Genomic DNA, 18,049 nt, shown 5'->3' with positions numbered 1-18,049 from the left:
CTCTGAACTACAGGGTTTTGTGCGGGTAATCAGTTCTGACTAGTTTTTTTAAAATTTTCTGGCTTGGCAAATACTCTCACCAGCTCTGGGTAGCTGTCTCAATAGGTATCACTGTCAGTGCAACAGTAAGGTCACAGTACAGGGATATTTCTGCTTCACGTGAATTATGAGGGTTTTTTACTTATCAAGGGTAAGCAGGCAGTATCGAAGCAAATTACGTCTCTTTAGACAATTTTAGGCACAGGATTTTGGATAGTCAAGCGCTTTCGGAACAGATGCCTTATTTTCATGGGCCTCTATCAATATAGGCTAAATATATGTGTGTTTTGGTAAAGAGAGGTATTTAAAATAACGCACTGTACCCTTAATATGTTGGAGTACAACTTTCTTACGGCACAAGTTTGCGGACATAACAACTTGTACTTGTGCCTGTTGACAGTAATGAATTATAAGACTTTCTGCGAGACCTGAGGAAAGATTCATGTCTGAGTTTGCACAGTTTGGATGCAAAATGGAAATGACCTCCATGACATTAGCAAATGTCATTGACATATGCGTGAGATGAGCTCGTGGTGTGTTATCTTCTCTATGGGAGTTTGAAATATGTACAAAACGTGAGACTAGTGTCTGGCTTGCCAGGTTGGCGAACGGTGGTGTCACGTCAAACGCATGACCCTGTGGATACAGCAGAATCCTAATCCAACTGCATCGCCCGATTTGACCCGTGGGTGCTGAGTGCCCTTCCGCCCCTGTCTGAAGACAGCTGAGAGAGTTTTTCTGGTTTCAAAACACTTTGTCTATTTTTCAGTAGCTTGATGCTTCAAAACACCAAAACCTCCCAGGGCTTTAGAGCATGATGGATGGCGATTTGGGAGCTTGGTGCCTCCTGTGGTCCATCCCTCTAGCCAGAGCCCCTCAAAAGCATGTCTGACCACAGGGTTGAAAATCGTAGAATCATAGAATGGTTTGGGTCAGAAGGAGACCTTAAAGCCCATCCAGTCCCACCCCCCTGCCATGGGCAGGGACACCCCCCACCAGCCCAGGCTGCTCCCAGCCCCGTCCAGCCTGGCCTTGAGCACTGCCAGGGATGGGGCACCCACAGCCTCTCTGGGCAGCCTGTGCCAGCGCCTCGCCACCCTCACGAGGAAGAATTTCTTCCTAATAGCTAATCCAAGTCTACCCTCTTCCAGTTTAAAGCCATTCCCCCTTGTTCCATCACTACGTGCCCTTATGAAATACAAACGGACTTGTACTACCTTCTAACTTACAAAATCCAGTACTGCTAGGAGCAGAAATGAGCTGCGGGCTGCTCTTTGCCTGGCTGTATTCGGCGTGTCTCACAGGAGAGCTCATGTACGGAGGTTTCTCCATCACCACCTGGATGCAGGGCTCGTGGCTCCGCCAAACGGTTCCCCGTCGCTCAGCTGATGGCCTGAGATGGTCGCTGTGAATAACTTCTGTACGTGCACTCGAGGAGCCACATGCTCCCTTCTATTTTTCAGAGTATTTAGGCAGGGACCCATAATCCACTTTCAAATTAGTGCTAAAATAACTAGGTAATTACAGAAATGTCACAACCAGATGCTCCTTAATGGTTCAGTTGAAATCCTTTTTTTATCTGACATGAAAAGCTTTACCAGGGCTGACGTAGCTTAAACCTTTAAAAGGGTACACATCTCTGTGGTACAGTCATTTAAGGTAAAGTCATTTAAGGTAAAATCCTTTAAACTGGCATCCACAGCTACCTGAAGAGCACCGGATCTTTGAACAAACAAGAATGAAAGCTGTATCAAATGTCTGATTTAAGGTGAGTTTAAGATTTAAGAATGTTACAGTAAATACTCTTCGAAGGAAGATTATTTTTTTTTTTTTGCCACTTCTAATATAATCTAAACATCTTTAGGTTTTCTGCTTTGTAGAAACATGTGTGTAAAATCTGAGCAGACTTAAGTATTTGTAGTTATAAGTTGATAATTAGTTAATATAGATGTCACCACTTGCCTTAATGCAAATATTCTGATAGTTGGTAAATACAACATTAACTTGATCTTTTCTTTAAAAAATCAAAATAGGATAGTTTGAGGATTCTTTAGATTGTTGTAATTCTAAATTCTGTATTTTTATAAATAATTATATTCATAATTCTAAATTCTTTAGATTATTATAATGTTATATTGGTATAATTTTGTATTGATTGTGCTTAGTTTGAGTATGTAAAGTACTGTAGTTTTTAAAGTTTTTAAAGTATTTAAATTTAAAGTAATTAATACTTTTAAAGTATTTGAAGTATTATATTGCGTGGAATTACAAAGTGATAAAGAATGTTTAACTTGGTTCTAAGAAAAGAAATGGAGCACAGCACTTAAATCACGATGCTTCTGTACGTGTTTTTGACACGAGAGAAAAACTAAATTGTCCTGGTGAACAGGACATTAGATTTTATTTAGATTTTATTTCTTCAGAAATTTTTGGATAGTGTTTAAAAAAAAATAATAATCTAAATAATAATAATCATCATCTACTAATCTGTGGTGATAGGACAAGGGGTGATGGTTTCAAACTGAAAGAGGATGATGGATTTAGATTAGCTATTAGGAAGAAATCCTTCCCCGTGCGGGCGGCGAGGCGCTGGCACAGGCTGCCCAGAGCAGCTGTGGGTGCCCCATCCCTGGCAGTGCCCAAGGCCAGGCTGGACGGGGCTGGGGGCAGCCTGGGCTGGTGGAAGGTGTCCCTGCCCGTGGTGGGGGGGTGGGACTGGATGGGCTTTAAGGTCCCTTCCAACCCAGATCGTTCTGTGATTCCATGACTCTATGAAACCAAAACTTAAGCTGCTAATAAATGCAAGAAGCGATGAAAAATAACTAAATTGTGGCTCATGGCTTGACTGTCTTCCGGGTTCTGCCTGGGGTGACTTTCTTCCTAGAGCAGAACTGGCTTCACCTCTACCTTCCCTCCTCCCTGCAGTGGGATGCTCTTTTCCACCTCCCCCCAAAGATGAGGTTTATTGTCCCACGTCTATGGACATCTAGACTTTCAAGCTCCATTAGCAGGGATATTGCCTTTGGAGGAGTGACTCAGGAAGGCAGGTGCACATTTCAGAGTTGCTTCTTGCCTAAATTATTGCTCAGTAATATTACAGGGACATACCTCTTCTGTATTAATTACAGCCTCTTCGTTCAGGCAGGCATGAGCCTCGCTCTTTGCTGCTGGGGTATTGCCAATTTCTCATCCTCGGCTGTTTTGCTGATTCTAAGGACCTTGAACGTGTTGGTACATTTGATTTTGGTGTGGGAGTGCCGGGCAGTTGAGGCACTGTCCTGTAAAGTTTTACAGATGTATAATTTGACTCCAGAATGTAGTTTTCATTAGTGATTTAAATGGAAGCAACCTGCACTGGGGCTCTTAAGCTTTCTCTAAGCCTGCTCTGGGTGTTGGTAGAACCGGGTCCGTTGCCTTCAGGCTACCTTGCGCGGCGTGGGTTGCCCTCGTACAGCCCGGCGCCGTGCCAGAATTCCGGGTTTGTGGTCATCTTTGAAAGCCCGAGAGGGGAATCTCTGCAGGCACAGAAAACAGAAGTGCTTTTCTTAAGAAATGGACTCATCAGGCTTATTTTCATAAACTTAGATGAGGAATTTAAGAACTGAAATAAAACAGACTTGCGCTGGTACATGCGCCAGCTCCAAGGGGAGTAAATATTCGGGTACCCACTCCGTGCAGTTGGCCGGTGTCTGAAGGCATTGTCGTGTGTTCTTTTTGTGGCAGCCAGACCACAATTTATTAAATAATATTAGCAAGCTTAAGGTCTCTTTTATTCTAGATATCTACAGTACGCTGGTGTAGTGGAGATGCTCTGAGCATAAATGGGGGCTTGTGACTGTGTGATCCAGCACATACTTGATGGTGATTCCTGTTTCGCTCTCCCCTTTCCCTAGTAAACGGTTTTGTGACCTTGGATTGCCACAGGTTTAAAATAAATTCTCCTGGAGTGTGAATTGGCAGTGTTAGTTCAGAATGTGTGCTTGGTTTCTGCTGGATCCCAGTAGGGAAAGCTGCAACTCTGTGTAAAATACACACAGTTGAGAAGAAATACGGCTGCACTGAGAAACAGGGAGAACAACCCCCTCGAAGCTGTGTTACTTTGCAGTGAAGCTCGGTAGGATGCAGCGTCTATAGCACCTATTTCTCAGCTCTTGGTTGGGTTGAAATATATCTTTTTTGTACTTTCTTAAAATCTGCTTACTGTAATATGTTTCAGCATCAGTGCAAATTAAAGCCTTATTGTGGTTAGGGAGATAAGCCCTTATACGAGGAACAACTCAGTCGTGACTCAAGGAGGTGCTTCTTGCCTGATGTATTTGTGTTTCTGTCATGATACTGAGTCTGGAGGGAAAAGGTGCTGACTGCAGGGCAGGTACAGGGCTTTCCTGTAAGTTTGGTTGGACTCTGCTGGCTTTTCCACGTTTCTCCCTGCTTTTTGCCATCCAATCTGTGGGACAGACACCACGGTGACACTGGGATGGAAAGCGAGGAGCGGTGAGGCGGTGGGTGCTCCGGACATCAGGTCTGCGCGCAGCACAAGCCGGGAGCCCTGGGCAATGTTTCCATTGGAGACCTGAGCCACGTCTGCAGTTCCCTGGAGTCCGAGGGGGATTTTTGTACAAAGCTCGGCAAACTTTCCAGTAAACAAGTAAGTAGGTAGACTAAGGGAGCTTTCCAGCTGGGATCGACTGCCTCAGCTCTGGTGATGAAGCGAAACTCTGCCGCTTAGCGTACAAAACATCTCCCTGCTTCCCCGCTTGTTTACTGCCTGGAGCACCCGTGACATCAGCCAGAGTAGTAAAGCCGAAATGGTTTACTACCTGGTTTCTGGTTCTGACATTCCCATGGCAACCTCCTCCCCAGTTTAGTCACAGTTTAGTGCCGTACAAGTAGGATTTGTTCAAAAAGGAATAAAGGTTGCAGTATGAAAAAGACACTTCCCCATGTGTTCCTGACGGCCGGTAAATACGGGTTGAAGCACCGGGTGGATACAAGCCCTTTATTGGATCTGGCAGGGCGCGCGCTTCCCAAGGTTACACTGCCTAATGGTGCAAGAAATATAAAATAAAGGAAATTAAAAGAGTAACGTACAGCAGCTGTGATCAGCTACATTTTAAATATTATGCAGCGACAGAAGAACCAGGTTGCAGCTACAGACCCGATGACAAAACTGGGCGTGATTGTAAGATAGGAGAAACGATAAATTAAAACCGGTGTGAAACAGGAGAGGGCTCGGGAGTGACCTCCCTGCGTGTGAGCAGGAGCCTGTGCCTTGCTCCCAGCTGCATTGCCCAAACTTGCTCTGTCACTGCCTGTTTTCCCCAGGAACACCGGGTCCTCCTGCTGAGACCCCCGTTTTACATCCCACAGGAGCGGGCTGGGGTAATGCAGCATAGACTGGGTCAGAGTTGTAAAAAGGTTCGTTGAATGCAGCAACTCTGTGCTTGATTTCTTTTTTGCTTTCCCAAGATAATGAGAGCCTGTGGTAATTTTGGACTCTGTTGGCGAGCTGCTGACAGATCTGACAGAAGGATGGAGGATTCAAGGAAGCGCGGAGGTCTGGCGAAGGAGATGGAGAGGGTGACAGGGAGGCGAGAAGGCAGGGACCAAATGGGATGGAGCAGGAGGATGGAGGCGAGGACCATCCAGGAGAGGAGAGGGAAGGGGAGCACGGGCCAAGTGCCTGCGGGGAGCAAAGTTTTCCATCTCTCTGCTCTATAGTTTGGGTTTTGGGTTGGTTTTTGTTGTTTTGGGTTTTTTTGTTTGTGTCTTTTTTTGGCAAAGGGAAACCCCAGAGCATCCCTCCTTTCACGCCAGCTCAACAGAGGGGCAGCACCTCCCTACCACTGGGTGCTGAAAGGGTCTGGGAATGGTTCAGTCTGTGAAAATGAGCTCTCAAAAGTTATAGGGAGATTGTAGGATCAAGGTGTGGGCGTGACACATGCTGTGAAACACGTCGGGCTGTGCAACACTGCTCACACTCGGGTGATTAAAGGGATGGGGCAGCACTGGGACTTGCACCTGCTGTACCTGGTTAACCTGACAGACAAGCTACAGAGGCTTGAGAGCAGGAGATGAAAGAGGAGACTGCGCAGGACTGCCAGGGAGCAAGCAGGAAACCTTCCTTCCCCCACAGCCCCTTTGGGGCTGGGCCACCAGCACTGGAGGGGAGTGGGAGCACAATGCCTGGCCATGGGCTGACCCCCCCAGGGATGCTCTGCTCCCACGGCAGCCGGCAGGTTGGGGTGGCCATGTGTGCCTGTGGTCCCAATGCTGCACAGGCAGCTGCAGATTGGTTTAAGGAGGTTCTTTTTCTCTTCTGGCCATCAGCTGCACGGCCCCTGCGGGGATGTCTGCTCCTGCAAGGGCAAAGCAAGACCTGGGAGGTGCCAGATGCTTGGCAGGGGCAGCCCAGCTCCTCGCTGTGCAAATGCATTAGATCTTCTCCTCTTGTGTGTTGGTGCTTGCTAAGTCAGGTCTGTAAAAGCAACCAAGAGTCTCACACAGGGCATGCAGGCATGGGGTGGCTCAGACAGCTGCATCTTTCGGCTTGCCTTGGGAGGAAAGGTCAAGAAGGAAGGAGTTGCCCCTCGTTGGTGCTCACACCGCTGCCAGCACCTTCACGGTGGTGTTCAGTAGCGTGGCAGGTACAAAGAGGACTCAGCAGCTCATTTCTTCAGTACATGGAAATTTGAGGTTGCATGTGATGCAGCACCCACATGCTCTGCAGACATCTGTCATCGCTGCAGCTGTCGTGGCTGCCCGAGTGCCAGGGTAGCTGCTGTGGGACCCAGCTCAGGGCCATCAGCCAGGGATGCTCCAGCGAGCCAGGCAGAGCAGCCGCTCCAGCACGAGGCTGCAGGGAGCCTGTGGGCGGTGAAAGCGTGGCAGGAACAGTAAAAAAAAGCAGATTTTGAAGGCTATGGGGGTTACTAGGGGCTGCTGCCCATTCTGCACTGCACCCTTCCCGCAGGTCCCTGCACCATGAGTGCGGCTGAGGATGCCGAGTGGCTGCAGTGGGTGACGAAGCAGTTTGGGAGCATCGCGGGGGCGGACAAAGAAATCAACTTGGAAGAGTTCAAAAGCGCTCTCCAAGTGAAGGAGGTGAGTGCCGCTGCAGGGAGCTGGGGCATGGAGTCCCTTCTGCCGGGCAGCACTGGCAGCCTGACACCCAGCTGTGGCCTCTCATTGTGCTTAGAGAAAATTAAGTTTAAAAATAGAATTGCATGATGTTGAGAGAGAGAGAGAGAGAGAGAAACCTAGCAGTACGCTGCAGCAAGCGGGAATGGAAAACATGGATTAATCATCCAGAATGCAAAATCAACTGGATATCCACAGTCTGCCTTTGAACACACTTGGCTATTCCCAAGGAATATTCCCTCCCTGCTGCCCCGTCCATCCCTGCATTCCCAGGCGCTCCCTCCCTCTGCCGGGCAGCCACCTCTGGCTGTGGTGCCAATACACCCCTGCAAAAAGCAGCCTTCCTTCCCCCTCCTGTATTCGGGCTGTCCCATGGCTGCCAGCTTTTGCCAGGCAATTCCCATTGCTGGCAGCAGCAGCTTGCTTCGTAGCATCAGGATTTGACCAGTGGAGAGCATCCCACTGCTGCGTGAGAGCGTTTGCCCTCCTCCCTGCAGTCCTTCTTCGCCGAGAGGTTCTTTGCGCTGTTTGATGCAGACGGGAGCGGGACCATTAGTCTGGAGGAGCTGCTGAAAGCCCTGAGCCTGCTCGTACACGGCAGCGAGATGGACAAGCTGAGATTCCTCTTCCAGGTTTATGATGTGGATGGTAAGGTGATGAAAAATAGATGAAGCTGGCTGGTTTTTTATTTGAGCAAAGTTGCAATTTGCAAGGCAGCCCAGCTGTCCTCTGAACATCCAGGCACGGGCATCGCCGCTCAGCTGCAGGGCTGGGGCCATGTCCCCACTTAGGTTATGTACAGCTGGGTAACGGGGCAGATGGGTCTTCACTGCTGGATCTTCATTAAAGGTAAGCGTCTACCTGGCATAACGCCGCTGCCTTCACCCCATGATGGATGCATCAAAAATCCATCTTGAAAGCCAACAATTAAACCGGCCACATGTTGGGATTTCCCACAACGTGCTTTCACCCTCAGACGTGGAGAGGAGCAGTGTCCGCTCCACTCAAATACCAGCTCTCTGTCCCGCTGATATTTGTGCATCCCAGCACGCTCTCTTCTTCCTCCTCCACCGGCTGGGAAAGCTGGGAATAAAAAAAACAAAGTTCTTGAGTTGCTTTTCCTGCCCTGCCTTGTTAGGGCACAAAGTGCTGGCCGAGGAGCCGAGAGCCGAGCCTCTTGCCTGGCTGGTTTGCTCTCATGCCTGGCTGCCAGATAAGCGTGTCTGCATCGCTTTGCTCGCGCCGAGCTCTGCCAGCCAAGCGACAGCGTGGCTGCTGCAGCTAAATGCCTGGTTAGGTCACTTCTGTTTTTAAAACCAGCTGATGTATAAGCAAAGGCATGGTCTTGGTCTGGCTGGGCACGGTTTCCTCCTGTGCCTGCAATGAAGGGTGGCAATTTCTGCATTAAAGGTGCGAGAGGAAGGTAAAACCATAGGGTTGTCAGGGTGCTGTGGTGTATGGGGGTCCCTGCAATGACCCACCACGGTGCCTGCTCACCCCACGCAGGCAGCGGCTCCATCGACCCGGACGAGCTGCGCGTGGTGCTGCGGTGGTGCCTGCGGGAGAGCGCGATAGCCCTGCCCGAGGAGCGGCTGGGCGACCTCACCTTGGCCCTGTTCGAGGCTGCCGACAAGGACCACAGTGGCTCCATCACTTTCGAGGAGCTCAGGGAGGAGCTGGAGGGTTTCCCAGAGGTCATGGAGAACCTGACCATCAGGTAGCTGTGTTGGTGGGTCCCTCCGGCAGTCCCGCAGGGCTGCTGGTTCCCTTGGGAGCACCTTGTGGGATTTATGCTCTTGTTAAGGCTCTCGTGGGGTGCCCAGGCTATGGGGTGCTTCCAGCACTAGAAGCAACACAAGCACCTTGTGGCGCCAAGCTGGGTGCAGGGCTCGGATGCAGGGATGGTGCCAAGCTGGGTGCTGGTCTTGGATGAAGGTGTAGGTGCTAGGATGGGTGTGGGGATGGTGTTGGGATAGGTGCAGGGATGGCCTCACCCTGGATGCGGGACTTGGGTGCAGGAGCACCCCAGCTTCCCCCTTCCTCCGGGCAAGGAGGAATCGATGCCTTTGCTCCCAGTGCAGCAAGCTGGCTGAAGCCCCCACCACCTGCAGAGAAGAGCTGCTGGCCACGCTACCTGACCCAGGTGTACTGGCACAACCACCGCAGCAAGCTTGCCTTCCTGGGGGGCTACGTTGGCCTCAACCTCCTGCTCTTTACCCTGGCCGCCCTGCGGCACACCGGCCTCGGCGGGTGGGTGGTGGTGGCCCGGGGCTGTGGGCAGTGCCTGAACTTCAACTGCACCTTCCTCGCAGTGAGTGCTGGGTCCCGGGAGGGATGCTGAGCTCGCGGGGGGTGCGGGGTGATGGTTACCCGGGCTATTTACAGTCACATTCATGCTGGGACCTTATCCCTGTGCCAGGGGCTCTTTGGAGGGTGCCCTTGGACTTTTGCAGTTGTGGGACAGGGCCATCTCCTCTAAATAATTGAATATAAATAACAGGTTAGGGAGGTTGCGAGCTTTTTGGGACAAGGGCGCTCATGGCACTGTGCAGATGCATCTTTGATTTGTGCCTCTGGGTGCTCTCCAGGCTGACACCCTGTATTAGCAGGGAGCTGGCTCTGGAGCCCCAGGGAACCAGCCCCTGGCTGAGCCCCCCAGCATCTCCGATTGCCCCTCTCCCGGAGGTGCTGATGCTGCGGAGGTGCCTAACCTGGTTGCGAGCTACCCCCATCGCCAAGGTTTTGCCTCTGGACCAGCACGTTGTTTTCCACCAGCTCGTGGGGTACGTGGTGCTGGCACTGGCAGCTGTTCACACGGGCGCCCACGTTGCCAACTTCAGTAAGTAGCAGCTCGGGGGCAGGGGAAGCCCTTCAGCTGCCATGGCCATGGGTTTATCTTGGGCAACACCTGCTCTAACGCACCACATCAACCCTGCAGTGGGTCCCCCCCTTCCAGTCCTGCTGCTAAAGTGGAAAATGCCCCTCGGTGCAGGGGACATCACCCACACTGCACTGACGAAAAGCTGCAGGGAACTGGACTGAGTCCTGAGGTGGGATGCTCATGTCCCAGAGGGGTGCAGATGTCCCGGGGAGGGGATGCTCATGACCCAGAGGGATGCAGATGTCCTGGGGAGGGGATGCAGGTGTCCTAGAGGGATGCTGATGTCCCAGGGCAGGGATGCATGTGTCCTGGGGGGGGGGGGGGGGGATGCGCATGCTCCGTGGAGGGGATGCACGTGCCCTGGGGCTTGCCCGTGTCCCAGGGAGGGCGGTGCAGGGCCTGGAGAGAGGGTGCAGATGTCCAGGGGTGCTGCGAGGCCGCAGGCAGGGTGCAGGCGGCCGGAGGGTGTGCGCGGTGCTGCGCTGCCTGTGCGCTGTCTGTTGTCCCCCTCTAGTGGCTTCCCAGCCGGGCAGGGAAGGGCTCCCCCTCCCCCACGCAGCTCCCGAGAGGGGTCTGCGCCCCACAGCCCTGCACCCCCCCCCTGTGCGCCCCTCGGCCCCGTGGCAGGGTGCCAGGGCTGCGTGCTCTGCACATCGGGGGAGCACGTCTGCTCGCACCTGCCCCCCTGGAGCAAAACGCCCTCCTGGCAGCGGCGCTGAGCCGCGTGCGGGCTCTGGAGAGGAGAAACGGGGCATTTTCAGTAGGTTCGAGCAAAGCACTTGGGTGCTGTTTGGTTTAAAAAGGAAAACAAAAAAAAAAAAATTAAAAAAAAAATTGGCAACAGTTTGGCGAGTGCAGCAAAAATCTGGGTGCAGAGCGGGCAGGTCTGGGGTGCCCCGCTCCCCGTCGTGACCGTGGGTGTGCGCAGGCAGGCTGGCGCGGCGGGACGGGCGCCATGCCCTCACCGAGTACCTCTTCTCGGCCCGGCCCGGTGTGGGGGGCCTGGGTGGCACGGCCTCGCAGACGGGGCTGGCGCTCCAGGGGCTGCTGGCCGCCATGCTCGCCTTCTCCAGCCCCTGCGTCCGGCGGAGCGGCCACTTCGAGGTGGGTCCTGCCGCGGCCCCGTGCGACTGCGGTGCCCAAGCTGCTCTGTCTTGGGGAGCGGGGGAACCGGGGTGAGGGTCTGGTGGGTGGGTGCCCCTCCAGGTGCTGCCCCATGGGTGGGGGAGAAGCTCATGAGCTGGTGTGGTGCCCCCCGATATCACTCTTGGACACCCCCACGCTCCTCAGATTCGCAGTTTTAGGGTTTCCGTGCTTTTCGTCATCATTTGGGCTGCCTTTGCCTGTGGGATGTCCCAGCACAGCCTCACCGTGAAGCGCCATTTAGCTCCACTGCTTTTGATTCATGCTTGGTCCCTCCACTCCCTGCCTGCAGGTCTTCTACTGGACCCACCTCTCCTACATCTCCGTCTGGACCCTCCTCATCCTCCACGGCCCCCACTTCTGGAAGTGGTTTGTGGTTCCTGGCTGCCTCTTCGCGCTGGAGAAGGGGCTTGGCTTGGCTTGGTGGCGTGCTGGGGGGCTGCGCATCGTGGAGGTCAACCTGCTTCCCTCCAAGGTCTGCACCTGCGGGGGTCTCTGCACCCCTTCCCACCTCCCTCCTGGCCCCCCTGGGCCCCTCCTCCTGCGATAGTGGGGATAGAGGTGCTGTGGCTTGCAGAAATACCTTTAATATTTGCAAAGTGGTTTATAATTTGGGGAAAAGCACTTTGCAAGTGACCAGACTGGTTATTTGACACAGGGGAAAAGGAGGAGCAGTGGGACATGGAAGAAATCAGGAAAATGATGAAAAAAATCAGTGACAACTTCCTTGACTCTTAGTTTCCTCAAAAAAATGGTTTGAGGCCAGCCCTGAGATTTTTGCTTGATAGTGAAGCCGCGTAGCGAATAGGAAAACATACTCATTTCTTAGGTCACTTCTGTAAGTTCGTCTCGTGCTGACCACTGTTTAAAATGGGAGGCACAAACCTGGGTGCTCATGGGCTGCAGAAAGACCATCCCCGCAGAGACTGACCAGTGTGATGCTCCCAGCTTTTCTGGTCTCCTTTTCCTCCAGGTGACTCACCTGGTGATCGAGAGACCACAGTTTTTCCACTACAAGCCCGGAGACTACATCTACCTGAACATCCCGGCCATCGCCACCTACGAGTGGCATCCCTTCACCATCAGCAGTGCTCCCGAGCAGCAAGGTGATTGCCAATCCTTCGCCGGCTTTGCATCACAGGGATGATGTTTTGCATCGCATGAGCCCTGTCTGGGTGGTCGGATCCCCCCTGGGGGTCAGGGAGGTGCCCATGCCCATGGAGCTGGGCAGCGTGCGCTCATGCACGCCTCAACTCACCCGCCTCCATCTCTGCCTGGACATAAGTCCTGTATAAAAACAGATACTGGGGTTATTTCAAGCAAGGTGTGGGGACTGAATGGCACCCAGATGCCCTGCCTGATTCCACGGCTGCCCAAGGTTTGGGATTTGGGCTTCACCTGGCTGTTAGAGCAAACCCAGTCCCCTGCTGCAAGCCCGGGGCTGACATGCAGGACATCGGTGGGGATTGCTGCTGGGTTCCCGAGCCCAGAGCTGTGCAGTACCCATGGTGCTGGGGCTGCAGGGCAGTTCCTTACATGGGATGCCCACCCGCTGCTCTGCTTCATCCTGCAGAGACCCTTTGGCTGCACATCAGGTCGCTGGGCCAGTGGACCAACAAGCTGTATGAATACTTCCAGCAGCCCCAATTGCCCAGCCCGGAGCCAAAACCGCTCAGCAGGAGGCTGAGGGAGAAGAGATGCCGGCGCTGGGCGCAGGTTGGTCAGACAGGGCTCAGGTTTAGGCAAACACAGAGGTTAGACCTTAAACCGCTGCTGGCAGTGGCTTTGCCGAGCTGGGGACCCCCTGGTGTGTCCGTGGGTTTCTCAAGGTGACGTCTTCATTTGGCACGTGTGGATGGCTCTCCGGATGGTCAGTCCCCCAGCCAGCTCCATAAACGCAAAGGAGAATGTGCTCTGCCGAGTGGCTCCTGCTGGGGTCACCCCAGCTCTCAGCCACCCGTGCAGCACCAAGCTGGGCGCTGGGGGTACCTCTCGTGGAGCATGTCCCCTGCGAGGAGCTTGTGCAGCCTTGGAGGGTGTCATGTCCCACCCTGAGGCTGTATGACCCCGCTGGATGGGGCACTGGATACCTGTGAGCATCGCAGCCGGTGATGCCGTGGCCTTTGGCTTCCAGGAAGGTCTCTGCAGCAGGGCCGGCTCAGGGCGAGGGTGTGTGGCCGCTGACGGGGATGGAGCCATTCAGCTGACATCGTACAAAGCCACCGGCGCTGCTGCCCCAGGAGAGGAGCACCCACCGGCGGGGGGGGTAAGCACACACTGCCAAGACACCTGCACTCCCCAGGGAGCAGCGGGGGAGCCCCTGGTGCTGGCGGGGCAGGGAGGGGGTCCCTGCTCTCGTCAGCACAGCGGTGGCTGGAGGACCAACCTGGAGAAACGAGGGGAAGCATCACTTCCACCCCAAATGAGCCAAAGCTCATTAAAAAGCCCCTTTTTAAAGAAACTTCTCTGCTATAAAACATGGCAATGCCACGGTGCTGAGAGCCACCGTTAGCAGCTTTTATCCCCTGCCGTGAAGAGCTCTCAGGATATTGATTCTGTCTGGGCTGGAGGAGCAGTCCTTGCAGATAAAGCACTTACATGCACCGGTTTTAATGTGTTTCTTTGCCTATCACCCTTTTGCTCTTACCTGTCCCTTGGTGAGCAGAGGTTCCCCGTGCCTGCTCCGGCCATCATGGTGGCTGTAAATCTCTTACCACCCAACTTGTGTGGGGATTTGGGTAATCGCCTTTTTATCAGTACTCAAACCGGGTACAATCCAGATATCATCAGGTGACAAGTTCCTGGCTCTGGATATTGGTGGGATGTCCCACCAGAAACGTGTGAGTGGCTTGAGCAGTGCCTGGGGCCTGACCGAGGGATGGGGCTGGAAGCGGGTGCGCAGCCCGGATAAACCCAGCTGGGAAAAAACCCACCCAACCCCCAAACCTGGGGAACGAGCAGGTTTAGTGTTACCTGACATGCAGGGATTAGAGGTGGGAAGGAGATGGTCACTGCCCTCTTTACCTCGCAGGTCTCCATTGGGCTGGGTGAGACCCATCGGCTCTGCAGCATCAAGGTGAGGGATGCCCTGGTCCTTCCCTGGCTCCAGCGAGCAGGGCTGGGCTCAGCATCCCTGGGGGGAGCCGTGCATGTGCCCAGCCACTCCACACGTGTGCCTCTGTGCACGGATGGTCCCATCTGGGGCCGATGAAACCCTGCACTGCTGGAGGGCTTCATGCTCCTGCCCACTCTGTCCTCCTTTTCCCTTGCTCCCATAAAACTCCTATAACAGACCCCAGATTCTATCTGGGCTCTATAAGCCTGCATTTGCCTGCAACCTAAGAGTTGTTTTAGCACCTAAAGGCTGCTGGGTCTCTCCCTGGGTTTCTCATCTCTCCTAGTGCTACATAGATGGCCCCTATGGGACCTCAACACGGAGGATCTTCACCTCGGAGCACGCCGTCCTCATCGGCGCGGGCATTGGCATCACCCCCTTTGCCTCCATTTTGCAGAGCATCATGTACAGGTTGGTGCTGAGGCAGCGGCTCAGGCTGCGGTCGTGCCGGTGGAGCTCTGCGATCCCTGATGAGCCCCGACGTGGCTTCGGGAGGCACAAGGCGTGATGTCTGCTGTGGTAGACCTGTCCTCCCACACCTCTTGGTTGACCCTCCTCACTTCTAACCTTGGGACTTGTGGCCACCAGACCCACAGCTGGGTCTTCCCTCAGTGTTAGGCTTCCCCCCGGGGATTTCTCCTGTGGGAAACCTGCTGGTAGGAGGTTGGCCATGGGCATGCACCAGAGCTAGTGAGGAACGGGTGCTTGGGGTCCCTCTGCAAAGGTCTGAGGGTGCGAGCAGTGGGGCAGCAGGGCTGTGGCTGCCCACGCAGGTACCGCCAGCGAAAGCAGAGCTGCCCAGCTGCACTACTCGTGGTGTGAGGACCTGCGGGACGAGGAGATGACGCTCAGGAAGGTAGGGGCAGGTGGAGGGAGACACAGGACCAAGGTTTGCCCTGGGGACGGGGCAGGAGGGCTACAGGCTCCTGGTGGTGGAGAGCCCATGAGCATCCTGCCCGGTCCGGGAGGTGTGGGGCAGGAGGCCGCTGGATTTGGCCCCCACGCTACCTGCCAGCTCCGAAGCAGAGACTTCTGCGTCCTTCCAGGTTGACTTCATCTGGATAAACAGGGACCAGAAGCACTTTGAGTGGTTCGTCAGCCTACTAACCAGCTGGAAATGGAGCAGGCTGAGCAGGAACTGGGAGGTGAGCGGGAGGCAGGGCGGCCAGCACAGCCCCCAGACCTGGGGGTGCCCAGCCCCATCCCTGGCATCACTCCCAGGGGAACCCAACCCCACCCACGGGGACACGATGTGGGGCAGGACCCCCCATCTGCAGCCGAGCTCCCCTTAAACATCCAGGGCGTTTTTGGAGATGCATCTGTACATGACGTCAGCCCTCAGCAAGAATGACATGAAGGCCATCGGCTGCAGATGGCCCTGGACCTGCTGGCCGCCAGGAGCAGAGGGACTGATCACAGGGCTGCGGACCAGGACCCAGCCCGGCCCGCCCAGACTGGAGCAGGGTGAGGGCTGGCCCTGCCTCACTGCCAAATCCTGCTCATGGGAGGGATCCATGTCCCCCGAACCTGCTCGTTCAGGGGGGATGCTAGGAGAGCCCCACTTCATAGTGGGAGGATGCACTGGGATATCCAGACCTGGGGAAGGCTCTCCTTCCCGTGGGAAAGTGAGTGCTGTGGGGAGGCTGAGTTGTGCTGGGCAGCAGCTGCCAAAGCATGCAGGGATCCTGCCCTCGCTGGGGTGGGAGCGGCTGTGCCACCACCTCTTCTCCTTTCGCCTGTGCCCTAGGGTGTTGGGAAGGTGGCAGACTAGAGGAAGGGAAAGTCCAGGTCTTCTTCTGTGGCTCCCAGCACTTGCCAAAGTCATCAGGAGCACTGTGAGCGCTTCGGCTTCCAATTCTTCAAGAAAACTTCTAACCCACGCCCTTGCCTCCCTGCCTGCCCCTGCCAGCACTGATGTGGGATGATGGGCTCTGGCAGCTGGATCCTGCTGCACTGCCCATGTTGGCTCCCGGCTGCCGCTCGGTCAGAGCTGGGGAGAAGTGGGGATGCACAGCGAGCAAGGGACAGCAAGGGGAAGGGGGCTGGGCTGAGCCACGGGGCTTTGGGGTGGAGGGGACGGGGTCCTGGGGCTATGTGGGGTGGAGGAGGTGGTGTCCTGGAATATCCGTGCTGGGGTTTTGAGGAGAAAAGAACCAGTGCCCCAGGACACTCTGGGACGGGGGGGGACAGGGTCCTGAAGCACTTTTGAGGGCTTTGGGGCAGAGGGGCCAGGGTCCCCATCCCCTTGTCCGGCTGTGGGATGGATGGATGGGTCCTGCATCACTTTGCTGGACGGTGGGGACGGAGGGATGGGGTCCCCATCCCCTGGCGGGGCGGGGCGGCGGTGCCGGCGGAGCGGTGCCCACAGGAGGGCACTGCAGCCTCGGTAACCGGGGCCGTGCCGCCGCCCGGGGCCGGGGCGTGCTGGCCTGGCCCCCGGCCCCCCTCCCGGCTCCTTTCCAGAAAGCACCCAACGTTTTTCTTTAAAGAATATTATATATTTGTAACAATATACCTTAGCAGCCGCCTCGCCCTGTCCCAGCCCTGGCTTGCAGCGCAGAAGAGTTTTTTTTTCATTTTTTTTGCACTAGGAAAACAAGATTATCCAGCAGTTGGGGTGAGGGGGTGGGCAGCACGTCCCCCGGCCTGGGTATGGCTGGTGGGACGGGGGGGCTGCTGAAACCCGGGGTCCCCGGGGTGCGGGGTGTCACCGTGCCTGGCCAGCATGCTGGGAGCCGCAGTGGCCCATCGATGCTCAAAACAACCTGGACTGAGCTGCCCCCCCCCCCCCCCCCCCCCCCCCCCCCCCCCCGCGGAGATTTACGGGGCCTGTTAGAGGCCACCTGGGCAGCACACTGATGCTGTTGTGTGAAAAATAAAAAAAGAAAAGAAAAAGGAAGGATTAATGTGGATGAGACATGCATCTGATGGCAAAGGCACCCATGGGGACGGCATGGTGTGCTCCCGGGCATCCCGCTTTGCCTGCGCACCCTGGGCACAACACGGGTGCCCAGGGACCCAGCTGTGCCGTGGGGCAGGATTGCACCCCCGGTGCGATGGTCCCTGGGCCATCGCGCTGTGCAGAATGGGTGCTGTTGGCATGTTGCTGGAAGGGCACAAGAGCTGAACGTGGCTGGGGTGGCTGCTGGCATGCCCTGGGCTGTAGAGCTATGCGGTGCCTTGCTCTGCCTCTCGGTACCAACCCCATCCACAGCTTTGCTTCCCCTCTGCTCCCTCCCTCCTACTGCTGGAGCTGGGATGTGATGCTCAAACCCCGCTGCTTTCTGAAGCTGACACAGCATCCAGCCCCGTCCTGGGTCATTGCATCCAATGCTCCTTCTTTTGCCTGTGTGTCTGCCTGTGAATACTTTGGCCTCCTAAAAAGCCTTGCCCTAGCCATGGCAGCTGCAGGAAGGCACCAATGTGGCCAGAGGCCTGAAGCAGCAGCAGGTGCTGAGCCCCCTTGTCCCCAGTGCCAGCCCAGCACTGGGAGCTGCCCCACCACTGCCCTTTGCAGGCATGGCGAGGGAGGCAGAACCCCCCAACACTGGGACATACACCTTCCTGCTTTTGTTTTTCTTGCAACCCCAGCGAGCCCCTGCCCCCGTCCCTCCTGTTGGAGGTGACAGGGCAGGCATGCTGCAGGGAGGTGGCAGGGCTTCCTGGGGTGACACCTGGGACCCTCGTGCCATGCTGGCAGTCCACTCCACCAGCCTCATCCCAGAATGGCT

At 55.1% G+C, this 18,049-nt stretch overlaps 1 protein-coding gene across 1 annotated transcript; it reads left to right on the top strand.

Moving 5' to 3' along the window:
• Positions 1-7,020: 7,020 nt before the first annotated feature.
• Positions 7,021-16,336, top strand: NOX5 (NADPH oxidase 5). The gene is given in 21 exon segments (XM_037393816.1): positions 7,021-7,143; positions 7,677-7,827; positions 8,686-8,896; positions 9,256-9,490; positions 9,865-10,018; positions 10,989-11,164; positions 11,496-11,678; positions 12,177-12,309; positions 12,777-13,018; positions 13,338-13,469; positions 14,235-14,279; positions 14,605-14,729; positions 15,092-15,134; positions 15,136-15,174; positions 15,365-15,425; positions 15,428-15,467; positions 15,619-15,683; positions 15,686-15,722; positions 15,724-15,763; positions 15,765-15,782; positions 16,066-16,336. Coding segments are annotated over 21 exon segments (2,418 nt in total). The 5' UTR covers positions 7,021-7,023; the 3' UTR covers positions 16,234-16,336.
• Positions 16,337-18,049: the final 1,713 nt, after the last annotated feature.

The sequence above is a fragment of the Falco rusticolus genome, chromosome 7, assembly GCF_015220075.1.
Source record: "Falco rusticolus isolate bFalRus1 chromosome 7, bFalRus1.pri, whole genome shotgun sequence".
NCBI lineage: Eukaryota > Metazoa > Chordata > Aves > Falconiformes > Falconidae > Falco > Falco rusticolus.
Note: the sequence above shows the minus strand (reverse complement) of the source record. Positions and strands in the feature narration are given on the sequence as shown.